Here is a 15,073-nt window from a genome sequence, read left to right on the forward strand (position 1 = left end):
AGAGCGGCAGAGAGAACTGGTTCAGTCTCCACTGTTCATCACCACTACTGGCTCAGCAGAACTGAGTAGAACTGGTAGAATACCACCACTGCAGTTTGGGAGACTGAATTCTCCTTCACAAAGCTAGCTAAGTGGTCTTGGGCCAGTCACTTTCTCTCCACCCTAGGGAAGGCAATGGCAAATCATTTCTGAAATCTTGCCAAGAAAACTTCAGGAACATGTCCATGTTGTCACTGCGCATCCACACTAACTTGAAGGCATGCATGCACATACACAACCATGCTCTAATACGGAAAGTACAAAGAGCAGGGTGAAAAAGCAGGACTAAAGTTTGAGGCTGATAGAAACTAAATCCCTCTCAACACTATATTCTATTTTATTTATTTATTTATTTGTCAAGCAATTATAAGATAACAGGCATAAGTATAAACATAGTTATAAATACATGAAATGGATACATATAAGAAAAATAAAAAGAAACAATAGGACAGGGACGGTAGGCACGTTGGTGTGTTTATGCATGCCCCTACAGACCTCTTAGGAAAGGGATGAGGTCAATAGTAGATATTATATTATATTATTATATTATATTATATTATATTATATTTTATATTATATTATATTATATTATATTATATTATATTATATTATATTATATTATATTATATTATATTATATTATATTATATTATATTATATTATATTATATTAGTATAATAGTATACAGTCTGTCAGTAGCCTTCTTTGAAAAATGAACAGAATTGCCACCTATATCTCTAGGATCTTCAACTTCCTCCTGAGATTTCTATAATCCTTGGTGATAAGAGGTTGAAGCTGTTCTTTGCATTATTATTAGTCTCTACAAGTATGACCAGAAATGGATTATAATCAGTGAGTCTGATATGATTTGAAAATTCTTTTAATTTATCACCAAACCTTGTTTCTAGTGGATGAATGTATAATCTCTTTGCACTACTTAAAACAGGATGTCTTCCTGAATTTGCATAGCTTGTTTGGCTGTGTGAATAACACAACAGAGGCATATGGGTACAAAGAGAAAATTATCAGTCAACGTGATTGCAGAGAAGGGAATTATTTTCCACAGTATTTATCAAAGTATACATTGCTTATAAAAGAAATGTTTCAATAATTGAAGGAAAAAGAATGATCGATTGCCTGCCAGCCTGCCTGAGTATATCTCTAAAGTATATCTGTAAGGATCATATCAGCCTCTGCTTTTAAAATGTGATTAACAACTACACTTAAATTTCTAAAAAATATAATGCCATCAGATGTGGGAAGTGAAGTTTTAAATGAGAACTATAACATGTAGGGTGGGAAACTTTCAAAATATCTCTGTTCACATTAATACTCCTATTGAGATTATACAAGTAATGATATTTGATACATCAAAAGAAGAAAATGTTAAACAGTAATACTGACAGTAAAGCTAGTATGGAATCAGGGTTTCACTTGGCTAACAGTAACCATTAAAATTAATGCATCACTTTTCAAGCTAGAAGTAGTAATGTAGTTGTTACTGTTATATTCATTAGACTGCTTCTAATCATGCTATCCTTAAAGTCCTCAAAATAAGTACTATGATTTTAGGATATGTTAAATTTATACAGTATTTACCAACAAAGAAATAAACAGAGACTAGTATAGATATATTTCAAACTATTTAGCTCTCGTCAGTTAGCCATACCCTTCCGGGATCTGAATGTCCTGGGTTCGAATCCCAGAAGGGTAGCTGATGAGAGAGAAATAGCTTGAAATAGACCTATACTAGTCTCCCTTTACTTCTTTGTTGGTAGATATAAATGTAACACAAAAATAGTTTGTAACGAAAGCAACCGCCTGCGGAGGCTCCTGGATTGGGGCCAAAAGGTGAAAGCGGAAGCAGTATGCTCCATCCCGTATTTGGGTAGCCCAGGTTGCCCTTATAAAAAAAACACTTATACTTTTAGGATCCTTTCCAAATGGGCAAGCAAATTTGAGTGTCAAGCATTGATGGATGGATGGATGGATGGATATATTCAAATGCACAAGTTACATTCAAACAAATACAGATAAAATGGGTTAGATTCATACTTTAGTTCAAGGCAAATAAATGTTTAATCAAATTTTATATTTTATATTTATCTTAGAGAATGTAACAGGTCAAGTTTGATAAATCCTTAGTCACAGGACAATGGCAATGAGTGGTTACTCCTGGACTGAAAACCAAATATCAGCTTGTTGCCTCAACAGAAGCAGCAGCATGGCAATTGCTAATATTCATACAATTAATTGAACACAGTGTATCACAAACTAATATTTTACAATTTATGTATCCATATTGATTATCAGGATATCAGCAGCAAACCTGAAAAACAGGTGATTGAAGACCAGGAAGTTAAGGCAGACCAGGCTCCAGAAAATGTGGGTATTTAATTGTATTGTTATAAATAAAAAATAAATGGTTTTATTTATTGGTCATTGTTTCAGTTTTATTTTATATATTGATAAATAAATAAGGAGACATATAAAATAGCCCAAAATATGAACATTTCTTACAGCTTTTTGTTAGGAGTTTATCTTTTCTTCATACATTCATGTAAAGATATGTGAAACTGATCTTCCAAAAGTAGACAATTTATTCTTAAAACTATTCACTGTCCATTCCTGATTCATGTAAATATTACCTGCATAACGGTTTAAACTTTTTGTTTAGAATTTTATATGAAGTTAAAATTTCAAATACTTATTTTATTTTTTCCTCTTCCAGCTTCGAAACCAGTTAAAGCAAACCAAGTTTTCCACAGTGAATCCCATCCCAATCAATTTACATGAGATTTCTTTGGCCCCCGAATCATCTTATCCTCCAGAGACAGAATTCAGCAACCAAAGTATGAATCTGTTATTTCCTTCTGAAGAAGTGGTTTGCGTTAATCTTCAGAATTTAGGGTGGTAATATTGCTTTTTAAGTTAAAAAAAAACTAACTAAGGTAAATTGTCTTAAGACATTTAAGGTGTTTAAAGTATCGCTTAAATTACTGCAACAGTAACTATGGCGTGTCAGATTTTTTTTCAATTTTCAAACATTAGGAATGGTCAAAATGCCTTGGGGGCTATAAAGATATTTTGGTTACTTTAATATAATTTAGATGTGCTTGGTAAGTAACTGCATAAATATCATAACTTTTTAACATTTGTTTGCTTCATTTATGTCATTTTTGTTTGCATAGAAATGAAAGCTTTTTGCTTTTAAATGAAGTTTCTTTAATGTTGTCTTCTTCTGCAGTGGCTCTTATCTTCTATGCATTTAATTAAAATATGTATCACCTTGACATAGGGTGTGTGTTTTAATAATTTTGGATTCTAAGTTTCATTTTTTTTCCACCCCAAGCACAAAGTCCAGTAGTGGTTTCCAAGTAGAAACAAAAGGAGTTAGATTCTTTTGGGTTTTACTGATGAGGTTGATTGTTATTGTTGTTATTAGTTGTTATAGAAATTTCTAGTTTATATATTATGGAAAAGTAAAAAGTTGAGGTTCAATGTTAATGCCTTATTATATTGCAACAGAGTCGATGCCTTTTTTTTTTTCCTTTCCTCCCTTTCTTCCCGTCCTCTCCCCTCAATGTTCTACTATTTGCTTTTGTATTTTTGTATTTTATACTATAAACTAATTTTAAAAATACTTTTGGATTCTAAAATAAAACAGGATAGAAAATTTCTTGCCCCTTCCTCCTGTCTGAAGTGGCCTGATTCAAAGCCAATAAAGGATTTCTAAAGGATGTAGACAAGGGTCCAAAGAAATTCTGCATGAAGTATAAATTATCTCAAGTAGGATTTGTATTTTAGGTTAAAAATGTTTAATCCACATGATGATATGCTGAAATCCTTTATAAAGTGGTTGAAAACAATTTGAATATCATGATTTGAGATCACTGGAAGAACAGCAGGAATACGATTAGGCTGGAGTATTTCCTGCCAAATATGTTAAGTTACTTCCAGATTCTTATGGATTTATTTTTTACTGTTCGGGGATCCTGTTGCTTTTATCACAATCTTGGATTCCTACAGCATGTTCTGCATGTAAAGACCAGCCTTCGTGCTCATTGTGCATGTTTACATTACACATTTAATCTGAAACTCAATTACAACAAGGAAGAGTATATAATAAACGACTTTCTGCTTCCTTCTTTATTCATACTACATATAAACATACACAAGAGCATTAAAAATTAAAAAATCCAGTTCTTCATCTATGGTTTATGTAAACAAATTAATATGGAGAGGGGAGAAAAATCCCGGTTAGCGACAAAATACTGTATAAAATTCCAACTGGATTTATTTTTATGCATTTAGTGGCATAATGATAGCAGAACTTACTATTTAGATTGAAGATAAACCAAGAAAATGTATCACAAGGAATCGATCTCTGCTCAGATGAAACTATTTTCCTTCATTTCAGTGGATTCTCTTTTTGGAAACAACCATTTCAATGCAATATTATATATATAAATTGTCCCTGTTGTACTTCAACTGCTTTCCTTCCTTCCTTCCTTCCTTCCTTCCTTCCTTCCTTCCTTCCTTCCTTCCTTCCTTCCTTTCTCTATTACAATTATCCATCAACAAAGCTGAATTTTTCCAAGAGCCATGTTTCTTTAATCAGATCCATTATGAGATTCTAACATATTTGTCTGCCAAGTGTTTATGTAATGCTTACAACTGTATGGACTAATACTTTTTTATGTTTGATGTAGACAACTTTCCACTGCCTCCAGTAGATCCAGCAATGTGCCCAATTGTTCCTGGCCAAGAAATGATTATTGAAATATCTAAAGGACGATCAGGTCTGGGACTCAGTATTGTAGGAGGAAAGGATACACCACTTGTAAGTTGTTTGTTCAGAATGGAAAGAGATAGTGTGTATAAGTGACAGTTTTTACAAATGGCAAATCCTCTCAATTGTGGGATAATATATTGAAGAAAATAGAAATGTGATCTGAGGACATTAAGGTAGAGAAACTATAATGGGCAAGGGAAGGATGATGTTTCATTACCCAAACTTGGTAACATAATCATTTGGGTAATGAAACGTCTTCAAGCAAGGGAGGAAGCTCAAAGTGAGCAACCTCAAAGAGCACCAAGCTACAAAGAGCACCTCAGCTACAAATATTCTCCCTTATTAGAAGGATAATGTGTTTATTCTTCTCCAGCCTCAGGAGGCATGGCAGGAGACTAGGAGATGACAAGAGCATTGTTAAATGCAATGCAAATAGAATTTTAAAAAATATGGTATACTAAACACAACTTATATTTACTCACTCTGTAACAACTGTCTACAACAGTTTTGACTAACTCTTGCTGCAGTTAGTAAAAAAAATAACCTTCCTGGAATAGAGAGAATGTAGAGTTAAAATGCATGAACACTTTTTTGTTAAGAGTGTGAATAAGTGTCAGCTCTTCAAGGTTATCCAGATCAGGAAATAGACTCCACAAGACAACTAAAAGTCAGATTCATTGAGATTATATTGACAGTACTTTGCAAGTCTGAGTGTGTTTTTCCTCTCCTCCCTCTGAGTCAGCGGGGACGCAGCCTGATTTCTTTCTAACATTGTCTCCTTTCCCAAGGCTTAAGGAATGCTTCTGCCATTTTCTTTTCTAATGGCTTCTGAGTATTTCCCTCAAAACAATCTCCATGATGCTCTATAATGCTTAATTAGGTCCAACTTTCTTAGGCTGATAGAATAAGCTTGAAGTTAAGGGAATTCTTCTCTGTAGATTAGTCCTTGAATATATTAAAGTTCCGTATATTAAAATAAAGAAATGTTACCATTTTATTTTGTGGAAGACCTGGCATTGACATGTCACCTACCCTGTTGAGCTTTAATCAACACAACATCTATCTGTTTGAGATAGTCTATGATGAAGACTGGCCTCTTTCTGTTCCAACTAAGCATCATTGCATTTCTTATGAAGGCAACCACTGGCAATATTGTGTCTACTTCTCAAATAAGTTCTTAAACCATTCCACTCTCTAACTTAATTAGGGCCATAGATTTTATGGGAAAATTCTAAAACCAGAATTGTCTTCCATTCAATTATCCTGCCTCAACGAGGAGTTAGTTTATCTCCTAAGGGAGACATCCCATAAGATACAGCACTGAACTACGCTTCAGCTGAACAGGTAAGAGGCTGGCCAGTCATGAAGACTTAGGTGACTATATTTGGGATGATGGGAAAAGAATGCAGAGACCAAAAGAAAACTATAGCTTTGTTTCATCTCTGCATCAACTTTTCCAATTACGGCTGTGGTAGCAAATAATTACATCACTTTATATATTTTTAATTATTTTAATTTGAATCTGCAGGTTTTTAGCATTTTAATTGTTCATTTTTAATTATTCATTCTAGTATGCTGCTTTGAAAATAATCCAGGGCAACTCCAGATGATATATAAATATCTTGGTATAAATAAATAGTGAGCTCAACCTTTGTACTTTGTAGCCACCCAAGATTCTCTGTGAATTTGACTTAATTTATGAAGTTAATAGCTGTTCAGATCACTAATGTAAATACATAGAGCCACTATTGAAATGTCCCTTAATTCTAAGGGCAATTTGTTTATCTAATGTAATTTTTAATTTGTCAGAAACTATGACACATGTACCTAAATTATGGTGAGAAATTGTGCTTTAACTTCACATGTAATTCCAAGAGAAGAGATTTTGAAATATCAATTTTCTTAGTACATAAAAAAAAAATCTGTGACCTTTAGAGGATATGCAAATTCTTTCAGCCACTTATAGTTTAATGGTCTTGAAAATTGAAGGGCATACAGTCAGTCAATCCCCTTCCTGTTTTGACACAATCCCAATTTAGTATTTATTTTTTTCCTACTTGAAATCCAATACATGGATCTTGTTTCTGTTCTCTTTACTCTGAAAATAATGATTTGTGACAGGTTATTTAAAGAAGACTTATACTTTGAATTTTGTCCAGGAATCATCAATACAGTATTAACATTACCAGAGTTTCTTTATTGGTGAAATGGGTGGCATAGAAATGTAAAATAGATAGATAGATAGATAGATAGATAGATAGATAGATAGATAGATAGATAGATAGATAGATAGACAGACAGACACAGTATTAACGTTACCAGAGTTGGTTTATTAGTGAAATGGGTGGCATAGAAATGAAAAATAAATAGATAGATGATAGATGATAGATAGATACTTTCTATTAAAAAAATGCAAGATAGCAATAGGCCTAAGAAGTAGGTTAGCCTGAATTTTGCAATTTAAGCATAATTTTCTTATTCTAATCCCTGCTCACTTAGCACATTTTGGGAGTGGGGGCAGAGGGATTAATGAAGCTACCTCATCAAAACAAGGTAGTTATTTGGTTCACCTTATTGACAATTTTCTTTCTTTTCTGTTTTTTAAAATACATCTCTACCATCTGCTCTAGCATATAATTGCCAGAAATATTTTTAAAAAATTAAATCATTAAAATTTAAATTACTTTAATGATATCAAAATAAAACCTGGAAATTTTTTTATAAGAGTACATTGAAAGAATGCAAATGAATGTTGCTATTAAAATGGTAGGTTTGAAGGCTTTAAATCTGAAAAGGATGTGACTGTAACGGCACTAGCATGCAACCTGCAATAGTGGGACCTAGCTTTTGACTAAGCATAAGGCTAATATTAGTGGTTTCCTTATAACCATTTGATGGTTTGGCATGTAAAGCCATATTCAAATACACATGGATATACTTTCTTTCAAACTGTTGTAAGTTGAGGACTACCTGTACTAAAGTTATAGTTTGTGGAACATTAAATCTGTATATCTTACCTTAGACCAGAAATCTCCAAACTTGGCAACTTTAATACTTGTGGACTTCAACTCCCAGAATTCTCCAGCCAGCATAGCTTAGTTGCCAAGTTTGGAGACCCCTGCCTTAGACTATACTGTAGTTCTTGTCTAAGGTAAGATATACAGATCTTTAATACCTGAGTCTGTTTATTTGGGAGGCAATCTGAAAAACTGACTGCTGTACTAATAAAAATAACTATACTCAAATTTTCTGCCCATGCTGGTTGCATTTTTCATTTTCCCCCCTCTAAAATGATATCACTCTATGAGCATGTGTAAACCATATTTTCATATCGGTAATTATAATTTAATTATGCAGCTTCCTGTAAACAGATTGATTCTTGAATCGGCAGTGGTTTGCGGTTCTGTGGTATTCTGTAAATAAATGGCCACTAATGTCCCTCAAAACCCAAACAGAGTAATTAGAAATATGATACAGCAGTTTAACATTTTGCAATAGCATCATAGTTGTAAATACTCATAGCCGTGAGGTTTAAAAGAAAAAGGGAAGCTTCAAAACAATCCTTTGATCAAAAGAACTGCTTTAGGGCAAAGATGTTGTTACTTTCCTCCTTGTCTTTTTCGTTTCATGTCACCTTGCTCAAAGTGGTGTAGTGCTGCTTCAGGAAAGGTATTTTTTAAATTGAACACATTCTTCTGAACTCACACTAACTACACTGTCTACTATCAACGGCTTTATATCAGGAATAAGTTCCAAATGTAAAGTTGAAAGACAGAATGTGTAAGGTTCGCTCATTGATATTGGAAGTAACTTTTCACAAGCATCCTTGAGATTTAAGTCTGGTTCCCTTTTCTGTGGTCAGCACATGCATGTTGGGCATTTGCAGTAATGATTTTATTTATTTATTTAGTCAAGCAATTATATGATAACAGGTATAAGTATAAACTTAGTTATGGATATATAAACTTTAGATATTTAATTTTACTATAACTGGAAGTTTGCAGATAAAGCTATATATCAATTGTGAAGTGAAAGAAATTGAAGAGAAAAAGATGGAAAGTTTTGCTACTAGACATACACTTATAGTTCACTTATGATCAAAGGAAACAAAAAACTGTTTTCTAAGTGTTTGTTTCTGAAGAAACAACAAACTATTTTGTAAATGTTTGTTCTTAATGTTCTTTTTATGTACTAAAGTGAAGATTTAAATTTTCAATTTCCTTTTTAAGAAATGTTTGTACTTTTATGTCTCTGAAGAAGATAGGTGGTTTAGATATAGGAAATATAAATGAAAGAAAGAAAGGGGAGGGAGGGAGGAAGACTTGGCAATGGTGCTTTGTTTAGATCATTTAACAAGCCTTGAAAGTAAATACACCAAATGTAATTTTAATCATATTTCCTAAAGAAACTCAATGGACTCACAGACTGTTGTCTTGTGCTAATATGCCAGCCTTGCCAAAGATTGTTTCCAGATAAAATTAAGAATTTTTTGAGAGACATAAAATGATGCTGTAATGATGGGGAAATGGAAGCAAATTAATGCTTTCTGAAGACAAGATTCTGATGTCCTTGGAAGGGCAAAAGGATAACTGTTTGCATGCATGAAAATAATTGCTAATTTTGTCAGGACTATATACCCGATAGTAAAATATTTCTGAAACAGATTGTCCAATTTTATTTTGAACTGTCTGAAGCAGATTGTAAAATGAGGAACAACTCACTTAACAACTATCTTGCTTAGAAACATAAATTTTGGGCTTATTTGTGGTCATAAGTCAAGGACTATCTGTTCCAGGCCTTTGAATGGCTTTTCAGGGTGCCACAAACAAGTGATCGTGGCTACAAGGAAGCCCTTCTCAGATGTAGAGTTTGCCTTTGCTGCCCCAATCAACATCCATCGAATCAGGCAAAGATGTTCCCATTCTCACAAACTTTGTGTTAGTTTTGTATTAGTTGGATTCTACAATGACCATTTGGAACCAAAAGAGCAATTTTTTTTTAGAGAGAGAGGGACAGAGTGATTGGGTCCTTTTATGAATCGGTTTCACTTTGTCTGAATTCTTAAATTATGATGCAGATATTCAAGGTTGAATCTGACCAGTGGGGAGTATAATGGATCTATTAACCTATTGTGACTTGGACACTATATTCTATTGATGCACCTAAACTTCTACACCAGGGTGTCCAACCTGGCAACTTTAAGACTTGTGGACTTCAACTCCCAGAATTCCTCAGCCAGCTTTGCTGGCTGAGGAATTCTGGGAGTTGAAGTCCACAAGTCTTAAAGTTGCCAAGGTTGGACACCCCTGTTCTACACAGTATCAAAGAAGGACTTAAACATTTACACAATATCTATTAATATTTAATATACTTATATACAATGGGAAATTTGACATGTAATTACCTCCTTCCCTCCCTCCTTATCTGTCTGCCTGTCAGTTATTTTTATGTTCTGAATTATCAATCTCAAACTGTTAAATATTGATATAAAGGTTATATATTTCTCTAGGATGCCATAGTCATACATGAAGTTTATGAAGAAGGAGCAGCTGCTAGAGATGGTCGACTTTGGGCTGGTGATCAAATTCTGGAAGTGAGTTTCAAGTTTACTTCCTTGAATATTTCTCTTGTCTTCAGGATAATTGTATGGATGTGTTGAAATACCTTAAGACTGAGAATTTGCTCCAGCTGGGCAGTGCAAGAATTGAAACTCCAGTATTAATTGTTTGGATCCCACAAATATATCTTATCAAATATTACATAATTTATAAATATTCTTAAGGTGTGTGTGAGGTGACTTCAAATCAGACTTCATTCCTACCAACTACATGGAAAAATCCATTAAGTTTTCTTGACAATATTTTTCTAAAATTCTTTGCCATTGCTGTTTTCCCAGGGCTGAAAGAAAGTGATGGGCCTCAAAGCATCCAACCAGCGTTGGGTCCAAGAAACAGCCACAACTAATTGTCTCCTGGTTTTCACCTCACTTTCGTTAATTACTATACCAAAATAGCTGTCACCTATGTACAACTGCTTTGATTTTGAAGGCAATGTTTTGCAAGACAATTACATTAGTCTAATTATATTACAGTAATGTAATGTAGAAATTAAGGGAAGGCATAAAAAAGGTCCTTACATATGAAAATTGCTTTGCCAAGATAAATATACAATAGTATAATAGCAGATCTGTTCCAGAAATTACATTAGGGTACAAGTTGCAATAATTGTAGTTAAGACAGAAATATATTTTTATTTGGCCATGATGATAATGGAAATAGTGTTCTGGCTCCCTTTGAAATTTAATATTAATATTTGTTTTAAGGCCAATTTAAAGTTTTTCTGTGGTATGGTGTGCCATCTATTGGAATATAGAAAAATATTACTTTGCTTTCAAAGGATAGAATTGTGAAAATTTTTAAAAAAACAGGTATATATTTATTATGCATACAAAACAGCAGGGGTCGGAAAGCAATACCGTGTTTCTCATATAATAAGGCCGGGTCTTATTTTTTTTTGAGCCCCGAAAAAATGGCTAGGTCATCTTTTTGGGGGTGACTTAATTTCCCCCCCCCCCCTTGCATCTTTGGGCAGGCGGGTGGCGACAGCTTGGATGTTGACCTCGGCGCTGGTGGGGCACTTTGTATCGGGGTCAACGCAGGCAGCACCATATCCAGGTGTGCAACAAAAGTACTTCCTAACGGCAAGCCCTCCCACCATTTCCCCCCCATTTCTCATGTTTTAATATAGGCCTTAATTTGGGGGGAGGGGCTTAATTTTATTTCATGCCTATAAAACATGCTGGGACTTCCTATTGGGGGAGGCCGTATTGTTGGAGAAACAGGGTACTATTTCTATTTACCCATGACTGAAATTAACAGACTTTACAGTAGACGTGTAGAATTTCAGTGTTACTCCTTCAGAAAACAAACAGAGCTTGCTTTTTCATCATGAAGCTTTGCTCTAAGAATTTTGGGAAATCTACATTTTCAAATAATTTTATCAGAAATGAAGAATGGATATATTCTTACTCAATTATTTAAGAAGTAATAAGAGACATTATATAATATAAGCAGAGGGAAGCTGTGGTTTATTTTACAAAATTATACAATACAACATTTATGAATAAGTGCTGGTTCATCTAGAGTACTCAACTATACTAGAATCTTAAAAAAAAACAACCTGATGGGAGTGTCTAGTTTCTGAACTATGATTTAACTATAATCTGTATATTAGTTTAATAATTCTGAGGTAGGTAACTGTAGGTAATCTAAATAAGGAACTGTAGGTAATCTAACTAAGGAAAATTCATCTTTTCACGCCTAACTTGTTCTCACTAAGATCAATCAAACTTTGGAGTTCAAATTGAATAAACTTCCTGTATCAAATGGGTTGAGCTGAAAACTGCCTTCTTGAAATGTTTAACCATGATTTTATCTTTCACGTGAATTGGCAGAATTTCTGGTGTTCCGCTTGAAGTCTGTGTAAACCTTAACCCTAACCTAGGATAGAGTTGCAGGAATGGCAGAAGCAGTTTTCCAAAAATGGGGTGGGGTTTGGGACCACTCTTTTTGGGACGCCCTAGGAAAATTTATTTATTTATTTTCTTGTTCATTTATTTGTTAAATTTATTTTCCGGCTATCTTATCACAAGACAACTCTGGGCAGCTTATGTTAATTTCCCTCCAATATAATGTATCACTGTTATCAAACTAATTAAAATCCAGTAAGTAAACTGGACATCCAATAAAATGCTTTATTTTATTTTAGGTTAATGGCATAGACTTGAGAAATGCCAGTCATGAAGATGCTATCACTGCCTTGAGGCAAACACCTCCAAAAGTGCAGCTTGTTGTCTATAGAGATGAAGCTCATTATAAAGATGAAGAAAATTTTGAGATTTTCCTTGTAGACCTACAACGGAAAATGGGCAGAGGATTGGGACTTAGCATTGTAGGGAAAAGGTAAGAAATATATATTTGACCATAATTAATTTTAAATGTTTCTTGCAATAGAAACAGAGAGGGCATACAAGTGTCATAGAGCATTTACTGCTACGTTATATTTATAAAATGTATGTGCTGAAATTATTACAAGTGCTATGCTAGCAATTATACTAGCATTTTACCAGTTCAGGGGCAGTAGATTTAAAATGAACCATTCAGTTGAAGACTCTGTGCTTTCCATCATATTGTTTTGTACAGTGGCATAGTGATTCTGTGTGCAAAAGTAAATTGATAGATATTGCTTCTTATCTGAAAATGTATTTATGATAACAATTTAGCCGTATAGCAGAACAATTTGCTATACCACAACAAATTGGCATAAATGACAGAATGTGACCTTTCTGACTGAGGAGGCCATCAATCAAAATTGCCTTTAGCTATATTATTGTCTTTAGAAAAGTAAGAACAGAAGTCCTGGTTTTGGGCTGGAAATAATTAACAATGTGTCATTGCTGATAAAAAAACATGTATAGTTTATTTGTTTAATAACACAGTACAAATGTTACCTATATTGTTAGAAATGGAAGCGGTGTGTTTATCTCTGACATTGTCAAAGGAGGAGCCGCTGACCTTGATGGAAGATTAATTCAAGGAGATCAGATATTATCTGTCAACGGTGAGGATGTCAGACAGGCTTCTCAAGAGGTGGTAGCCACCATTCTTAAGGTGAGTATGCAGCTGAGTCTAGGTAAAATGTAACATCCTTCGGAAATACTAAGTTCAGCCAAAGTGTTCAAACACAGTTCAGTCTCATCAAGACAAGCATGGTGGGAGCTTCAATTTATATATAGCTTTTATGTTTAATCATCCACGGTGTTTAATTTTAACTGTAGTTAATGGAAATAAACCACATTTATCAGTAAAGTATTTAGAAAAATATATATATAATTATAAAATGCATTTTGATATAATCCTACTAATGCATTTTGTGTACTCCTATTTTTTTTCCTACTAAGAGGTAATACTACTTCAACGCATAAGGGCTGCCTTCTTTAAAAACTTAAATTTTCTGGTTATTCTTCATAAAAGAATAAAAAGACAAGATCAGTTGCAAATTCCACTAAGCCATAATGTAGCTTGTTTACAGAATTGGGCCAATATGGATCATTCACTAATTAAACAAACCACAATTTAAATCAATGTATGCAGCTAAAAATAATTTTCATTTGTACAGTCCTTAGTATACTCTACAGCTAAAATACGGTCTTTTAATAGAGTTTATTATGAATAACCTGGAGAAAAAGAACAAGTTGGGAAATGGATGTTGCCAGATCTTCCAAGGACTAGGGCATTTTAAATGGTCATGGTTTATTTAAAGGTATAGTTTTTGGAGGGACAGCAATAAAAATGAATACCTGTGATCTTGTACTTTGTATATCAAAGTGTGCCCAAGGACTTGTGCAACTGGAGATTGGACGGTTGAGGGCAGGTTCTTCATTATCCTCAAGGAAGACATCTCAAAACAGTCAGGTTAGTAGCAGATGGCGATGCATTTAAAAAGAAGGATAAAGTAATGGATCCCAACATGTATTTGTAAATAGTTTGTCTTGTCTGGTTTGATCATCGGAATAAAATTATTAGAATCTAAATATGACCTTAATTCAGAAAAATCTGTTTCTATCTATCATTTTTAATTATCTGAAGGCCACCTTAATATTTGGGACAATTCCCACGTTTTAACTGGCAGTACATTTTTAAATAATTTCTGTACAATTATGCATGTATTTGATTTTTCCTGAAACCATTAATTGCAGAAAGGCCATAGGAGCAGTATCATTTTCACCAGCCACTTGCAGTCACAATAGTCATCTCATGGCATCCATTTTACATGCAGTGAAGGACATAAAATACAATTAAAATGAACCTTCCTATCCTGATAATAATGAAACACAGTATGTGTTTTGGAACAGTGGCCCCCAACCTTTTTTGTGCCGCGGCCCGGTACCGGCATCACAAAATCATCCGCGGCCCGGTACCGGCATCAGCATGCATGGCAAGGCGAGCCGAGCGACCGGCCAGCCAGCCGTCCCCCGCTTCTCCCCACCACCTTCAACTCCTCCTTTGTACCTGTGTCGATGGGCTTCGCAACGGCTTCGGGACAGTCGCTCGGCTCGCCTTGCCATGCGTGCTGAAAGAATCCTCGCACCTTAGTTTTGTTCGAAGCCGCCCCCCCCCCTCAATGAAACTAAGGCGCGAGGATTCTTTCAGCACCCAAACGCCGCTTTCTACCCGGAAAA

The 15,073-nt window shown here is 34.4% G+C and overlaps 1 protein-coding gene across 1 annotated transcript in view; it reads left to right on the plus strand.

Moving 5' to 3' along the window:
• PATJ (PATJ crumbs cell polarity complex component) overlaps nt 1-15,073 on the plus strand; it is a 165,981-nt gene that overhangs the window by 132,336 nt on the left and 18,572 nt on the right. The window contains exons 32-38 of the mRNA XM_087960374.1: nt 2,352-2,423; nt 2,770-2,890; nt 4,751-4,881; nt 10,343-10,426; nt 12,601-12,794; nt 13,355-13,502; nt 14,220-14,306. Of these exons, the coding sequence (XP_087816500.1) occupies nt 2,352-2,423; nt 2,770-2,890; nt 4,751-4,881; nt 10,343-10,426; nt 12,601-12,794; nt 13,355-13,502; nt 14,220-14,306 (837 nt within the window). The remainder of the gene's footprint in view (nt 1-2,351; nt 2,424-2,769; nt 2,891-4,750; nt 4,882-10,342; nt 10,427-12,600; nt 12,795-13,354; nt 13,503-14,219; nt 14,307-15,073) is intronic.

Source organism: Notechis scutatus, chromosome 3 (genome assembly GCF_049901735.1).
Source record: "Notechis scutatus isolate UNSWTSFEM ecotype Mainland chromosome 3, rNotScu1.2, whole genome shotgun sequence".
NCBI classification, from domain to species: domain Eukaryota; kingdom Metazoa; phylum Chordata; class Lepidosauria; order Squamata; family Elapidae; genus Notechis; species Notechis scutatus.